At 56.2% G+C, this 14,355-nt stretch overlaps 1 protein-coding gene across 2 annotated transcripts in view; it reads left to right on the top strand.

The window, feature by feature from the left end:
* CACNA1B (calcium voltage-gated channel subunit alpha1 B) overlaps window positions 1-14,355 on the top strand; it is a gene marked incomplete at both ends in the record, with an annotated part of 175,908 nt that overhangs the window by 112,375 nt on the left and 49,178 nt on the right. The window contains 6 exons of one of the 2 annotated variants that reach the window (XM_080820781.1): window positions 6,431-6,557; window positions 8,979-9,108; window positions 9,221-9,280; window positions 10,320-10,426; window positions 10,988-10,999; window positions 13,138-13,234. In XM_080820781.1, the coding sequence (XP_080676907.1) occupies window positions 6,431-6,557; window positions 8,979-9,108; window positions 9,221-9,280; window positions 10,320-10,426; window positions 10,988-10,999; window positions 13,138-13,234 (533 nt within the window). The remainder of the gene's footprint in view (window positions 1-6,430; window positions 6,558-8,978; window positions 9,109-9,220; window positions 9,281-10,319; window positions 10,427-10,987; window positions 11,000-13,137; window positions 13,235-14,355) is intronic. The other variant, XM_080820780.1, reaches the window with a different exon arrangement.

Genomic DNA, 14,355 nt, shown 5'->3' on the forward strand with positions numbered 1-14,355 from the left:
TTAAATTATATTGTTTAAAACATTGTATTTTTAAGTATGTTGGCTTTATTTCTAGCCACATAGTTGCCAAGCAAAATTTCTTGTTAGCCTAAATAATTTCTCTGTAGATTATTTTGTTTTCTATGTAGACGCAGTTATACTGCCTATAAATACATAATTTTTGACCAAAGAACTCGTTAAAGTCTGTTTTTCAATTTCCAGTTATAAAACTTAAATCTTAATGGATCTTTTTGTTCCTGATTACCGCCTTAATTTCTAACTTAATTGCACTGGGGGTTAAAGAACATGACCCGTATGATGGTTTCCTTTGAGATATACATATAATTGCTTTACAGCTTGGCACGCGCTCAGCTTTTGTAAGTGTCCCCCCTGTGCTTAAGAGGAATGTTCTGGGTGGTGCGAGTCGGTTAAGCACCCAACTCATCATTTCAGCTCAGGTCGTGACCTCGGGGCTGTGGGATCACTTGGTGTGGGGTCTGCTCGTGAGTCTTTCCCCTCCCTTTGCCCTTCTCACTCATGCTCTCCCTCTCAAGTAAATAAATAAATAAATCTTAAAAAAAAAAAGGGAAAAGAGGAATATATTTTCTCTAATTTGGGGAACACTGGCCTTAACAATTTTTTAATGTATTTTTTTATTATGTTCAGTTAGTCACTGGCCTTTTTGTATTTGCTAAATCAAGTCTTCATTGCTAAATATTCTGTATATTCACTAATATTTTGCCATATCAATGACTGACCCATTGATAATTGAGTGAGGTGCATTGAAATCTTTCTTTCTTTCTTTTTTTTTAAAGACTTTATTTATTTATTTGACAGACAAAGATCACAAGTAGGCAGAGAGGCAGGCGGAGAGAGAGGAGGAAGCAGGCTCCCCGCGGAGCAGAGAGCCCGATGCGGGGCTCGATCCCGGGACCCTGGGATCACGACCCGAGCCGAAGGCAGAGGCTTAACCCACTGAGCCCCCCAGGTGCCCCGAAATCTTTCTTTTCTTAGACTTGTCTGTTCTTGGAATAGTTTGGAACATGCAGCTCATTGTAGAAAACAGTCTGACAGGTGACCGAGCGTTGTTATGTATGTTTCCACAATAGCTCTGTGAATCTGAATCTCTTTTGTGGGGCTTTTTGTTTTATTTCTTCATTAAAACCCCCAAAACTTCTATTAAGATATATGTCACTTTCTGTATCGGGGGGATTTTCTATGTGTGTGAACCCTTATGTCTCACAAGGTCTGAGCTGCTACGGCTGACCCACTGTCACTCCAGTGATTTTTTCTTTCTTTTATTTTTTTTAAATTTATTTATTTTTCCAGTGATTTTTTCTTAAAGTGTGTTTTTCTGATGCGAAAATAGAACTGACCTTTTTTCTTTCGAACATTTGGCAGGTGTATCATTTTCCAACTTTTGGGCCTTACACTTTGGGCGTGACTCTGGGACACTGCCTGGAACCGGGGGTTTGAGGCGCGGCAGCCGGGCTGTGCGCGCGTCGACGGTGTCGGGTCTCTCGGACCGGCTTTGTTGGCCTCGTTCTACCGTTTTATTGCTTCATCCGCTTCGGAATGCGGCATTCGTTCCATTTCTCCGGTGCTTTTTTCTTCTTTCCATTCCCTTTAGAAATACTAGAAATTGGTCACTTACTTGCTTATGTATCACATTTTCCCCTCTCTAGTTTAAAAGCTACGATCTCTGTTTCGGTTTCTTTTCTCGCGGCGTCCCCTGTCATGGCGGCTGCGCGTGTGTCACCAAGTCTGTCGTGGGGTTCGCTCTAAGCTCCCCTGGGCGATGCTGGGACCCCAGAGCGGCAGCTGCAATCACGCTGCTCCCAACTTCCTCGTTACGGTCGTCCTTTGTGGGACAACGCTTTATCCTTTTCCTAATCTTGAAAAGTGGATGTTATTTTTGTTTTGACTTTACAGAGATCACGTTTCTTCAGATTTATCCATTTCCTGGCTTTCCTTTTTATATTGCATCTTAGATCTTTCTTTGTATCATTTTTATTCTTTTTTCATTGAAGTATAATTAATAGACAGTGTTATATTAGCTTCAGGTATACAATACAGTGACTCAGCAATTGTTTTTTTGTTTTTATTTATCTGAGAGGAAAGAGAGAGAGCATGGCGGGGGGTGGGGGAGAGCAGAGGCAGAGGGAGAAGCAGACTCCCCGCCGAGCAGGAAGGGAGCCTGACCCGGGGCTCGATCCCAAGACCCTGGGACCACGGCTTGAGCCAAGGGCAGACGCTTCACCGCCCGAGCCCCCGGGCACCCCGAGTCAGCAGTTCTCTGTGTCACCCAGTGTTCGTCATGGTCAGTGGGCTCTGGAGCTCCTTCCCCTATTTCACGCGTCTCCCCTCCTACCTCCTCTTTGGCAGCCACCGGTTTTTACTCTGTATATAAGTGCCCATTTTTTTTGCTTGTCTCTTTTTAATTTGTCTCTTTTTATTTTTTATTTTTTGAAGATTTATTTATTTATTATTTATTTATTTGACAGACAGAGATCCCAAGTAGGCAGAGAGGCAGGCAGAGAGAGAGAGAGAGAAGAAGAAGCAGGCTCCCCACTGAGCAGAGAACCCCGATGTGGGGCTCGATCCCAGGACCCTAAGACCATGACCTGAGCCGAAGGCAGAGGCTTTAACCCACTGAGCCAGCCAGGCGCCCCCGTTTGTCTCTTTTTAATTTGTTCAAATGTTTTGTTTCTTAAATCCACATGTGAGTGAGGTCATATGGTATCTGTCTTTCTTGCATTTACTTATCTCGTTTAGCCTAATACTCCCCAGATCTGTCCGTATTGTTGCCAGGGGCGAGATTTCATTCTTTTCAATACCAAGCAACGAGCGACGTTCTGTCGTGTGTGTGTGGCGCATCTTTAGCCACTCATCTGTCTCTGCACCCTTGGGCTGCTCCCATACTTGGCTGTTGTAAATGCTGCTGCCACGAACACAGCAGTGCCTGTAGCTTTCTGAGGAGAGTTTTCCTCTTCTTTGGGTAAGTACTCAGTAGTGGAATCACTGATCATGTGGTAATTCTATTTTTCGGGTTTTTCGAGGAGCCTCCGACTGTTTTCCACCACGGCTGCACCAGTTTGCTTTCCCAGCAGCAGTGCACGAGGGCTCCTTTCTCTCCACACCCTCCCAATGGCTTATTATTTCTTGTGTTTTTGATAAATACCATTTTCTGTCTTTCTTAACTACAGACCTTCCTGCTACAGCATGCTATGTGCATTCCTGAAAATGCCGGGCACTGGAGAGAATAGGCCTTGTCGGGAAGTTAGGGTGAAGGGCAGGGATCCCACACCGCGCAGCTCCGGAACTAGCCCCCGAGGCCAATGGAGCAGCCCCAGTAGAGCCGCCCGCGAAGTCACCTCTGTCGGCACGGACAGCAGCCTCGAGCCTTCGGCCTTGCTCTCATCCCCGACACGAGCTTCCTGGAGGGCGTTTGCCTCTAGTGGAGACAGGCCTCCTCTCGCACGTGCCGCAGGGTGCAGGGGGGAGTAATTGGGACTCACGTCTCGTCTCCCCGACGCCCCGCGCTGGGATTTTGCCCCTCATTCCCAGATACTTCGTCATTCCCAAACACCAGTCTTCGTTTCTTTCTCCCTGTAAGAGTGTCGCCTTCTACCGGACTGTTCCCTCACACTGCAAATAGGTGCATGGCCTTAGGGGGAAAGCTGGGGGTAATTTGGGGTCACCTCTGTGCTTCTCTTCTCCCAGGGATTGTAGCTTCTTGGCTTCTGTCCAAGTTGGTTTGTTCCCAGGGCCTTTAAAACAGTTACATTATGTGTTCTGTTCAGTGTTTTGGTTGTTTCCAGTGGGAGGATGAGTGCATTTTAAGTTTCTCTGCCACAGGTCATGGAAATGCTGGGTTAATTTTATAAACATTTATTGTTCACTCATTTTTTTAAGATTCGTTTTTTATTTATTCACCTATTTATGTTTACGTACTTTATATTCTTCATCTAACTTTTTTTCCGAAGCCGGGGGGTGGGCAACCTGCTACTTATTTCTGCTGTCTTTCATTCCTGGGGACCTTGCTCCCTGGTCTGTTTGGTGACGGTTTTTGTTTTGAGTCCGTATGTGACTGACCTTACTCTGACATCTCTTGGCTGGGCTTTTGTGAGATAATGAAGCCCTGTAGAAAATGAATTGATTGGCTCCTTTTTCAGTTCTCCCAAGGGTGGTGTACAGCTAGTGCCCTTCTGGATGTATAGGAGAGAAATTCTTTCCAGAGCATGGAGGTCTGGAGGGCTGAAATTCTCTTCAAGTTGAGGTGGGTTGCCCAGTCTGTGGGGCCGGATGAAGGATGCTTTTGTCTTGACCTTTGCTTTCCCAGAGGCCCAAGGCACCACCGGCCTGGGCTCAATTTAGCCCCTTGGAGGAGAGTAGTTTAGCGTGACCCTGCCTGGATCTCCCGCCTTGTTGCAAGCCCAGGGCTCAGGGCCCTCGTCCCAGCCTTGGCAGATTACGTCCCCACGCAGTAATGTCTCGGCTCTAATCTAGAACGCAGAGGTGACAGCGGGAGCCGGTGAGTGCTGTGAGGACGCACGAAGCCCTTGGACCACGAGCTCGTGAATGTTCTCTCGTCCCTGCTCCGCAGCTGGCCGTTTTGCTGGGTGGACTGTCCCGTTTCAGGGTTCAATTTTCGTTGCTGTCAAGTTTTGTTGGTTGGTTTGCTTGTTCGTTTTTTAGTGACTTGCTTCTAACAGTGAACCTACTTAGTCTGCTGCGGTTCCGTTTTGACCCTCTCCTGTTTTTTTGGTCTGCTTTGACTTAATTGATCCCATTTGTTGTTGCTGTAAATCTATTTCAGGAGGAGTATTTCCATCCAGTGTCTGGCGTCTTTGTTCCACTTATCTTGTGCAGCAAAACCCTTCATTGAGTCCATATTGGTCCTGCCTTACTGTTATTGAGGAGTCTGAAAAGAAAAGCTATGGTTTTAAAATAATAAATTTTTCTTAATTTAAAAGTAACGCATGCTCATCATGAAAAAAATTGTTTTAAATGATAAAAATGTGAAGAGAATTAAAATTCCTGTCCGCTGTTGAGCGATCACCACAATTAGTACTGTTTTGGTGTTGCTTCTCTCCCCACACGTGTTACTGTTTTGGAGTTGAGCTCATCCGGGATATACAACTACGCAACCTTTTTTTTTTTTTTAACTCACAATATCGTAAGCTTCTTTTGTCATTGAAAGTATTTGTAGGCATTTTAAATATCTGTAGTATGGTGAATCATGTGAATATTGCATACTTAGTCTTTTTCCTACGGTTGTGCGTTTTGTAGTTTTTTGTTACTGTAGAAGAACTGACAACAAACACCTTTGTGAATGCAGGCTACAGATTAAATCAGTGAGTAGAATTCTGTAGGACTTCTTTGCCAAATGGCTTTCTGGAAGATTCTGTAATGACGTCAGTGGGAGCCACCTCCCTGAGCTCTTCCACGTGCCCGGGGCCTTTTCTCGGGCCGAGCCGTCTCCCTGGGACTGGCCACCGCACCCTCCTCTCCGCTGCCTTCTAACATCCCGTTTCTCGTGAGACGCCATGTGAGGTCCAGTCCTGGGCCTTGGCTCCAAGTCACTGCCCCGTCTTCCCGGGCACCCTGTGGTCTCAGAAACTCCGTTACCCGCAAGAACAGAAACGCACCTTGGGATTGTGAGAAATGAGGAGTCAGTGGGGGAAAAAGCATGATGCACAGACACCAGAATCCACTTAACAGGAGCGGGAATCTACCTAAGAGAATCCGCTTAACAGGGCGTCTGAGCCCTGGTAGTTTGAGCGGTGGGAGAGCAAAGGATAGGACTGAGGGGCAGGGTGGCGAGCGGCGAGGGGCCGAGCGGGGGGCCCTGCGAGATGTGGGCTCTGCTGAAGTCCTCCCTGGGTCACCGTCCTGGCTCTGTAGGCCTTTGCCAGGGTCCCAGGCTGGGTCCGCCTGGACTCCCGGGCTCAGAGGAGTGTCTGTGGTCCAGGGCAGGCCCCTGCTCCTCCCTGTCCTGCTGGCCCGAGATCCCTGTGGGGTTTTCTCACCGCACAGACACGTGTCACCTTTTCTCCAGGAGGCACCGAGCCCTGAACCCAGTGAACGGAGCCTGATGGCCCTGGTCTTGGGGGCCGAGGGGGACTTTGGTGTTCATAGAACATCTAGACCAGTGGTCCCTAGTGGGGGCAGAGGTGCCCACAGCCAGGGGCCCAGGGCTCGGTGCTTCTCCCACCCTGACCCTCGTGCAGGGGGAGGGGAAGAAGGGCGCCCAGTGCTGGCTCCGTCCTCGGCCGCTATTGGAGGGAGTCTCCTGTGAAGCTGGGTCTTAGGCACACGCCGGTCCCTGGCTGGGTCCCTGGAGGGCAATGGGGTTGGGGCTGGAACCTGTCTGCTGTACGGGTGAGGCCGTGTGATGCCGGCTTCGCAGGCACCACGTCTCTAACTGGGTGGCCCTGTGTCCTTGTAGGTGGTAACGTGGACCTGGAAAGCCAAGCTGAGGGGAAGAAGGAGGCGGAGGCTGATGGTGTGATGCGGAGCGGCCCCCGACCCATCGTGCCGTACAGCTCCATGTTCTGTTTAAGCCCCACCAACCTGTGAGTCTCCTTTGTGTGCCCATGCCGCGCGCCTGTCCCGTGGCATGGTCCACGTGCATGGGAGCACCGTGTGCTAGACGTGGCCTGGTGGGCATGGATTCCGTGCACTTTACATGTACTAGAGTCCTGATCACCCCAGCAGTCTGCGGTCACCCCACAGATGAGGACGGAGAGCCACAGGAAGGCCCCAGGCCCGTCTGCAGATGCACAGGCGTGAGCCCCAGCGGTAGGGCTAGGGCTTGAACCCGGTCAGCCGCAGAGCTGCATCCCCGCTGCTGGGACTGCTCATTGCCACGCACGTGTCCCATTTATGTCCCTCGTGGGTCCACCTTCCGTCGTGCCCACTGTGCACGCACGCCTGCGTGTGTCCACGATGTCCACTCACGTGTCCGCCCTGTGTTTCTCTGCTCTGTTTATCATGAAGTCGCCAGCATTTCTCGTCCCCTCATCAGTCCAACTGGTGCCGTAGGCCACCCAGTACTTACCTAACGGCAGGTTAGGTGCTGGGAGAACAGGGGAACGAGCAGAACGGACAAGGAGCCCGTCCTTGATAAGCTTCTGTGCAGGTCGGAGAGACAGACCGCAAACCAGACGAATCAGTAGGGCACCTAAGACCTCCCAGGGTGGGAGGTACTAGGAGGCAGCCCAGAGCTGCTGAGGGAACTGATGTTAGGGTGAGAAGGTCAGGTTGGGTGTCAGTGGGAGGTGAGGTTGGTGAGGAAGGGGAGGGAGACCGTCCCCGGCAGAGGCAATAGACAGAGTGAAGGTGCGGGGCAGCAGGGGTCCTGAGGGCGGAGCATCTGACTGAGGGCGTCCGGCTGCGCCCTCCGGCCCCACCCCTCCACACGTGCCTTCTCGCTGCCCAGCCTCCACTGCCCACCCTCCCTCCCTGTCCTCGTGCTTTCGCTCGGCACCCATTTCCCGGGAGCTCACTGGGCTCTGCTAGGGAGCACGGTCCTGCCTGCGAGCACGGACGTGTGCCGGAGGAGCGGGTGGTGGCAGGCGCGGGGGTCGGTGGGGACACGGCCCGCCTGGGCTTCCGCAGAGCCCTGCACAGAGCTCCGCGGGCGGGCCAGGTCTTCGGGAGGAGATGAGGCAGGTCTGATGATGGTGGTCGTGGGGGGAGTTTGGGAGTGAAATGCTTGGGAAGACATTTTGGAGAGAATCTGCGGAACTTGGTAAATTAGATGGGGAGAGGGAAGGAGATGTCAGGGATGACCCCCAGAGTTTCTGCATGCTGGCTGTCCCCCCACCCCGCCCTGAGCTGGGGGCAGGCGGGTGCGGGTCCTGTGGAGCAGGGGCAGTCCGCGTCGTGTCTCTGCTGGGGATTGGGAGCCGGGTGGACTCCGGGCATGTGTGAGGGGAAGAGCTGAGGGGGACATTCAGTCCTGAGACGCAGGATGAAAGAGGCAGAGACAGTGTGTCCCGGAGAAGGGAGGAGAGGCGTGTGTGCACAGAGGATGGCGTGGCAGGTGGTCACCAGAGGCTCTGGTCGGTGGGGAGGCCAGAGTATGGCAGTGGTCACCGTGAAGAGGGGAGCACAGTAGCCCCTTCAAGGCAGAGAGAGAGTGGGTGGGTGTGGCTGGGAGGTGGACGGTCCCTTCAGACCTACGGCCCCAAGAATAGGAAGTGGTGGTGAGAGAGGGGGCCGGGCTGCAGAGGGGAGACACGGGTCTGTCCCCGCCTCCCCCAGGCACTGGTTCTGTGGCTGCTCCTCCCTGTCCCCTGGGACTGGCTTCCCTGCCCCCCCTTCCCCCCCACCGAGGGGTCTTCCCAGAGCTCCTGGTCACTGCCTGCTGCCGTGTCGTAGGCTTTGTCAGCACCTCAGAGTCTCCCGTTGGTGTCTGGCCACACTCCCGTGCAGCACCAGGCCCCAGGGTCCAGCATGTGCCTAACAGAGCAGAGTCGTGGTCAGTAATGCCCGTGGTGCCGCAGGGAGGCAGGTGACCCCACAGCCCTGGGAGGGGGACCCCGCGGCCCTGGGGGGATGAGCACGGGCCAGCTCGGACCTAGAGGAGGGTCCTGCACTCTCCAGAGAGGCCCCGCCGTGCACAGGAGGCTGGGGTCCAGCCTTGTCCTCTCTGAGCAGAGCCCCCCCACCACCGCCTCTGTAAATCTCTGTAAATCTGTAGAGGGCACGGCCGACCACACACAGCAGGGGACTGTGTGGGGTGGCTTCGAGCCCTCAACCCTCGTGTGCCGGCTCTGCTGTGGGTTCCCGCAGCCTTCCTGGCCCTCTTCCCGGGATGCCCCTCAGGACTCGGAGGCACCACCAGGCGCCTGGCCACTGTCCGCCACCTGCAGGGACACAGCAGAACACGGGTCTGGGGTGGCGCGGTGCGCAGGGAGAGGCTGGGTGTGTGGCCCGGGGAGGGACCGGTCCCGCTCATCGGGGCCTCGCGGTCCGTGCTCTGCCCGCAGACTTCGCCGCTTCTGCCATTCCATCGTGACCATGCGCTACTTTGAGATGGTCATCCTTGTGGTCATTGCCCTCAGCAGCATCGCCCTGGCCGCCGAGGACCCAGTGCGGACAGACTCCCCCAGGAACAATGTGAGTGCGGCCCTCGGGCTGGAGGGGGCCGGGCCGGGTCCCGTCTACTCGCTCCGGGGGCATGGGGATGACGGTCCGGGCTGGCCTTTGACAGGCCCTCCTGTGGTTCTAGGCTCTCAAGTACATGGACTACATCTTCACAGGCGTCTTCACCTTTGAGATGGTGATAAAGGTGAGATGTGTGGTTCCCTGGTGGCCCAGGGCTTCGCTCGTCTTCCCTCACGATGGGCCGGCCGGGCCGGGGCTGCTCGTGAGTCATTTGCTGGCTGTGCCCTGGGTGTGTGCTCGCGAGACAACGCGAGCACGCGGTGGTGCTCATGGGTGTGGCGGGGGCGGAGGCCAGTTCACCAGACGCACACCCGCTTTGGGGGAACCCCCGGGGGCCACTCCTGCCTCTGCCACCCCCCAGCCAGGCCTCCAGGCTCCCGGGAACGTGTCCCCCTCGGGCCGGTCTCGTGATGTCAGGCTGGGAGGAGGGAGGGCTGAGTGGGTGCAAGGACGTGTGCTCAGAAGCGCTCTCGTGCGTCCTGTGAGGTGACGGATGCGCCCCTTCACCGTGCTGGGTTCTGCGTCTTGAGTCCTGACGGGCTTCGCTCCTTCCTCAGCGTCTGACAAGTGGCTGTGCGTGTGTGTGCACGCACGTGTGCAGTCTTTGCCCACAGGGCCTTAGGTTAGGTTGTGCCCGCGGCTTGGTAACTGGTGTGTGTGTGTGTGTGTGTCTGTCTGTCTGTCTGTGCGCGAACTCCGCTTCTCCTCTTGCTCTTGCAGACGTATGGGGGAGGCGTGTTCTCTGTCGTCCCATTTTATAGGCATGGAAGCTGATGCTTGGCGACATTGGGGTGCTGGCCAGAGTTGCAGCTGTGGGACTGGCAGAGCCAGGTCCCTGTGAACCCCACCAGCTCTTGCTCCTGCTGCAGAGAGCTGACCCCCTGCGGGCCTGGGCAGGGTGTGGGCTTCCTGGGGTGGGGGATGACTGCAGCCCGGCAAGGGGAGGGTGTCACCGAGGGGTGGGGAGCCCAGGCAAGATCTCGGCCAGCCGTGACCATGTAGGGATATTTGGATCAATGGTGTTGAGGTTCAGAGGTCCTGCTGAGGCCCTTAGAAGACATGATCGGTGTGTCATCCTTCCCCCCCAACCCCATGAGTCTGGGGCCTGGCCCTGCTTTGCTTTCTGAAATATTCAGCACCTAATATGTGTTTCTCCCCTGCAGATGATTGATTTGGGACTTCTGCTGCACCCTGGGGCCTACTTCCGGGACCTGTGGAATATTCTGGACTTCATCGTGGTCAGTGGGGCCCTGGTGGCATTTGCCTTCTCGTAAGTACCATGTCTGCCCTGGGTCTGGCTGGGCTGCCATCCCAGGGCTGTGGTGGGTGTGCGGTTTGGGCAGGAGGGGGCCCCCGCTCCCCTCCTGTCTACCTGGGACCGGGCTGTGTGGGATTGAAAGCTTCTCATGGTCACCTGTCCCCGCCACGGCCTGTGGCTCTGACACTGGGTGGGCAGGCCTCCGGTTCCGCTGGTGCTTGCCTCTCAGGTCTTTGAGAACCACTCACCTGCCCCGACCTCGGCTGTGCCACCTGGAGAGCCGGAGCTGGCGGCCGCTGGCGGGTGCCATTGCTGTGTTAGACCCCCGGTTTCTCTGGCTCCCTAGTGGGCGACACTCAGCTCCCTTGTGGCTGGGCCTGGATCGATGCCCTCAGACCCTGCATGGTGGTGGGCGTGGGGCAGGTGTGGGGGCTGGGGTGGAGCTACAGGGGAGACCCAGAGGTCAGGAGGACCTGAGGGACGGTGTCTGCATCTTCTCTGAGCACTCGGGGACGGCAGCGCCTCCTCACTGACTCTCTTCTCTTTGTCTCTTTGTTGCTGGACTCTCGGTAGGAGCTTCATGGGGTAATGCCTTCCCTCTGCCCCTCACACTGCCCCACATCATAGCACAGCGTGGCCCCTCCGGGCCGGTTCACTACCATGTCGCACCTCTGCTCACCCTCCACTGTCCAGAGTGCATGCTGCCGGGAGCCGTGTCCCCAGGCCATGGGTCGCTGCCTCACCTCTGGGGACCGGGCTGGGGGCTGGGGCTGGGGCTGGGGCAAGGCCAGCCCTTGGTGAGCGGGGCACCCCAAGTGAGTGTTGGAGGCCGGGAATGTGGGCCCTGAGGGCAGTGAGGGCCTGGGTGGGAGCTGCTGTCCCTGTGACTGCCGGGATGTTGGCCATCCTGATGAAACTTCCCATGTGTGTTCTTCGGCAGTGGGGTTTGCTTTCTTCTCTCTGTTCCCCACGACTGCCTCCCGGCAATGCGCAGCATCTACTGTGGGGGTCATAACCGGTTTTCTTTGTATATAAAGTGTCAGTGAGGGGCTTAGGAGTAAGACAGGGAAGAGGTACAGTCCAGCCGGGCGGGCTCAGAGTGAGAGAGAGCTCTGAGCTAGCAGGCGAGAAGTGAGGCCTCTAGACACAGAGCATGGACCACTTTGAGGCCTGTCCCTGCAGAGAGCCCTCCCCTAGGAAAGGAAAGCAGTGACCCTCCCTTCTGTATCTGCTGGGGGTCTGCCCGCCCACCCTGCCCCAATTCTCTTGGGACTGGTCTGCAGGGCCTCTGGAGGAACCTGGCCTGGGGGCGGGTGTCCGGAATGCTGGGGTGACAGGAACACCTGACACGGTGTCTGGAGGTTGGCGGTTTCAGAGGGAATTTGACCTGGCTCGGGGATGTAGGCCCTGGCTGGGTCTTGGGGCAGATACAAGGGACGAGGGCTCCCCAGCTCTCCTTAACCCACAGGTCCCACCTGAGCCTCGTAGCTGCCTTTCCCTAGAGCTTAGCAGGAGCCCAGAGACCATTGGAGGCCCTGCCCCCTCTCCCCATGTGCAGGCTCCTTGGGAACTCGGAGGGAGGTGACCTCTGAGCAGGGTGGACTAGGACCCCCAGTCCTGAGTCCTCAGCCACTGCTGAGGGGTGCTGTGGCCTTGCCTCTAAGAACCGCCTCCTTCGGCAGTGAGAAGTTCACTCGGGGGATCACCCCCCTCCCCCGCTATCTGCCCTGGCTTTGGGTTGGCGAGAAGGCTGCCCCCAGAGTCTGACAACAGCTGGGCCCGTGGCAGCCTGAGGGAGCCAGCTAGGGCTGCCCCAGCTTCCTCTGTGCGTGGCCCCGATCTGGGCCTACCGGTCCTGGATCTCCAAGCTTGCGTCGGGTACCTGGAATTTTCTTTTCCTGACTCTCTGTCTTACTCCCCCACACTGGGTTTTCTTGTCTGCTGCTCTCTGTGTCTCTCTGTGGGCTCTTTCCTCCTCCTTCCCTCCCTCTCTGGTTTTCTCGTTCCTTTGGTATTTCTTTCTTTCTTCTTTTGTCCACCCTTGCGTGGCTCCGTCCCTTCCGCTGCCCGGTACTCAGCTGACGTTTGCTTACCCTCCTTCACTCCTCTGCTTCCCGCATGCCTGTCCTCCTTCTCCTCCTCTCCCTCCCAGTCAGTTTTACATCGTCTGGAGGAGTGTGGGAGCAGCTGAGTGAGGACAGGCAGGGAGATCCAGTCATGTTCCCCTCACCTCCCTCTACCAGGACTGAAAGGCAAGAGAGACCAGCCCTTCCAGAAGGCTCTTGCCCTAATGGCTCGTGGGCTTCCGAGCCAGGTCTGCAGTCCTAGGGCCGGCTCCCTTCTCTCCTCTTTAGCCCCATGGTTGGTGTCAACATGGCGGCCGGATGAAGCCGGTTTGGGTGGGCGTTTAGGGGACCCCCGGCACAGAGATGGTGGACGTGTCTGTGAGAATGGGTTCTTTCCGCCCGGAGGCCTGGCTTTCCCCGTATACCAGGTGCTGCTGCCCTGGGCCTGGCCTTGGTCTGCTCAGACGAGGCCTGGCTTGTGTTCCCGCAGGAAGGGTGCGGCGGCCCGTGGGGCTGGCCGGGCGGAGGCCTGCCTGTTCCTAGGCCGTCCGCCCTGGGGCCTACGACCGAATGTGCAGGGGAGTGCCACCCGGCGGCTTTGTGGGAGCGGCACGGGTGTGCGTCCTGCTGTCTGCATGTGTGGCTTCTCCCTTCTAGAGGATCCAAAGGGAAAGACATCAACACCATCAAGTCCCTGAGAGTCTTGCGCGTCCTGCGGCCCCTCAAGACCATCAAACGGCTGCCCAAGCTCAAGGTGAGAGCCTGGGCCTGGGCTTGGGCAGCGTGCAGGGCTGTCACGTGAGCGCAGGGCTGTGCGTGCACGTATGTGTGCCGTGTATGTGCGTGTGTGTGCGTGTCTGTGCATGTGGGTGCGCAAGTGTGACTGCCTTGTGTGCCGTGTGGATGTGTGCCGCGTGTGAGTGCACACACGTGTGGCGTGTGGTGTGCGTGTGTCCATAGAACTCACCCTGTCTGGCTGCGGCCCCCATCGTGGGACGGGATGAGCGGAGCTCAGGGAGATCACACGTTGTGTAAGTGGGTCCGGCTCCCTCAGCTCCGTGTCCCCAAAGGAGAGCTTCCTCTCGGGAATGTTCTGGAAGGCTCCTCTCCCTTGACCCAGCAGCACCAGCAGCTGTTGTACAGGGAAGGGGAGGGGCTGCTGCGGGGCGCCTGGGTGGTTCAGGGTCCAGCTCCTGATTTCAGCTCAGGTCATGGTCTCGCGGTTGTGGGATCGAGTCCTGAGTCAGGCTTCGTGCTCAGGGGGGAGTCTGCTTGGGATTCTTTCTCTCCCCTGCCCTTCCTCTCTCTCTCTCTCTAACTAAATGAAATCAATTAAATTTAAAAAAGGAAGAAGGGGCTGCCGAGAGAGGTAGAGAGAGGGTCCTGAGGGAGACGCAGGGAGGGCGGGTGCTCCCGAGAAGTGGTTCCTGGACTGGGCCTCAAGGATTGGCGTGGCTGAGGTCCTGGAGAAAGGAAAGAGTGTGAACCCAAGCCCTTGGAGTTGTGCTAAAATACGATACGTACTGAGCGTGGCCCTCACTGTGAGGAGTGCTTGCGAACCTTCCACTCGGTTAACCCACCAAATGGTGCAGTGATGTCTCCTGCACAGCACGCAGAGGCAGGCCTCGCGGACCTGAAGCAGTGTGGGGATTACAGAAGGCGGTGTGCTTGGGGGAGGGGGCTGGGGGTGGCTTGAAGGCAGCCTCAGGTGGGGACTCAGACCTGGGCGGACAGCTCAGAGGTGTCTTGGCCCCTGGGCAAGGGGGCCGCGGCCGCACTTGCTGAGACAGCCGCTGGTGTCGGAGTGTGCCAGGCGGCATCTCAGGAGATGATCGCGCACCTGCTTCTTTGCACAGCCCGGGCTGCCGGGGGTCC

This window comes from Martes martes, assembly GCF_963455335.1.
Source record: "Martes martes genome assembly, chromosome: 12".
Taxonomy (NCBI): Eukaryota; Metazoa; Chordata; class Mammalia; order Carnivora; family Mustelidae; genus Martes; species Martes martes.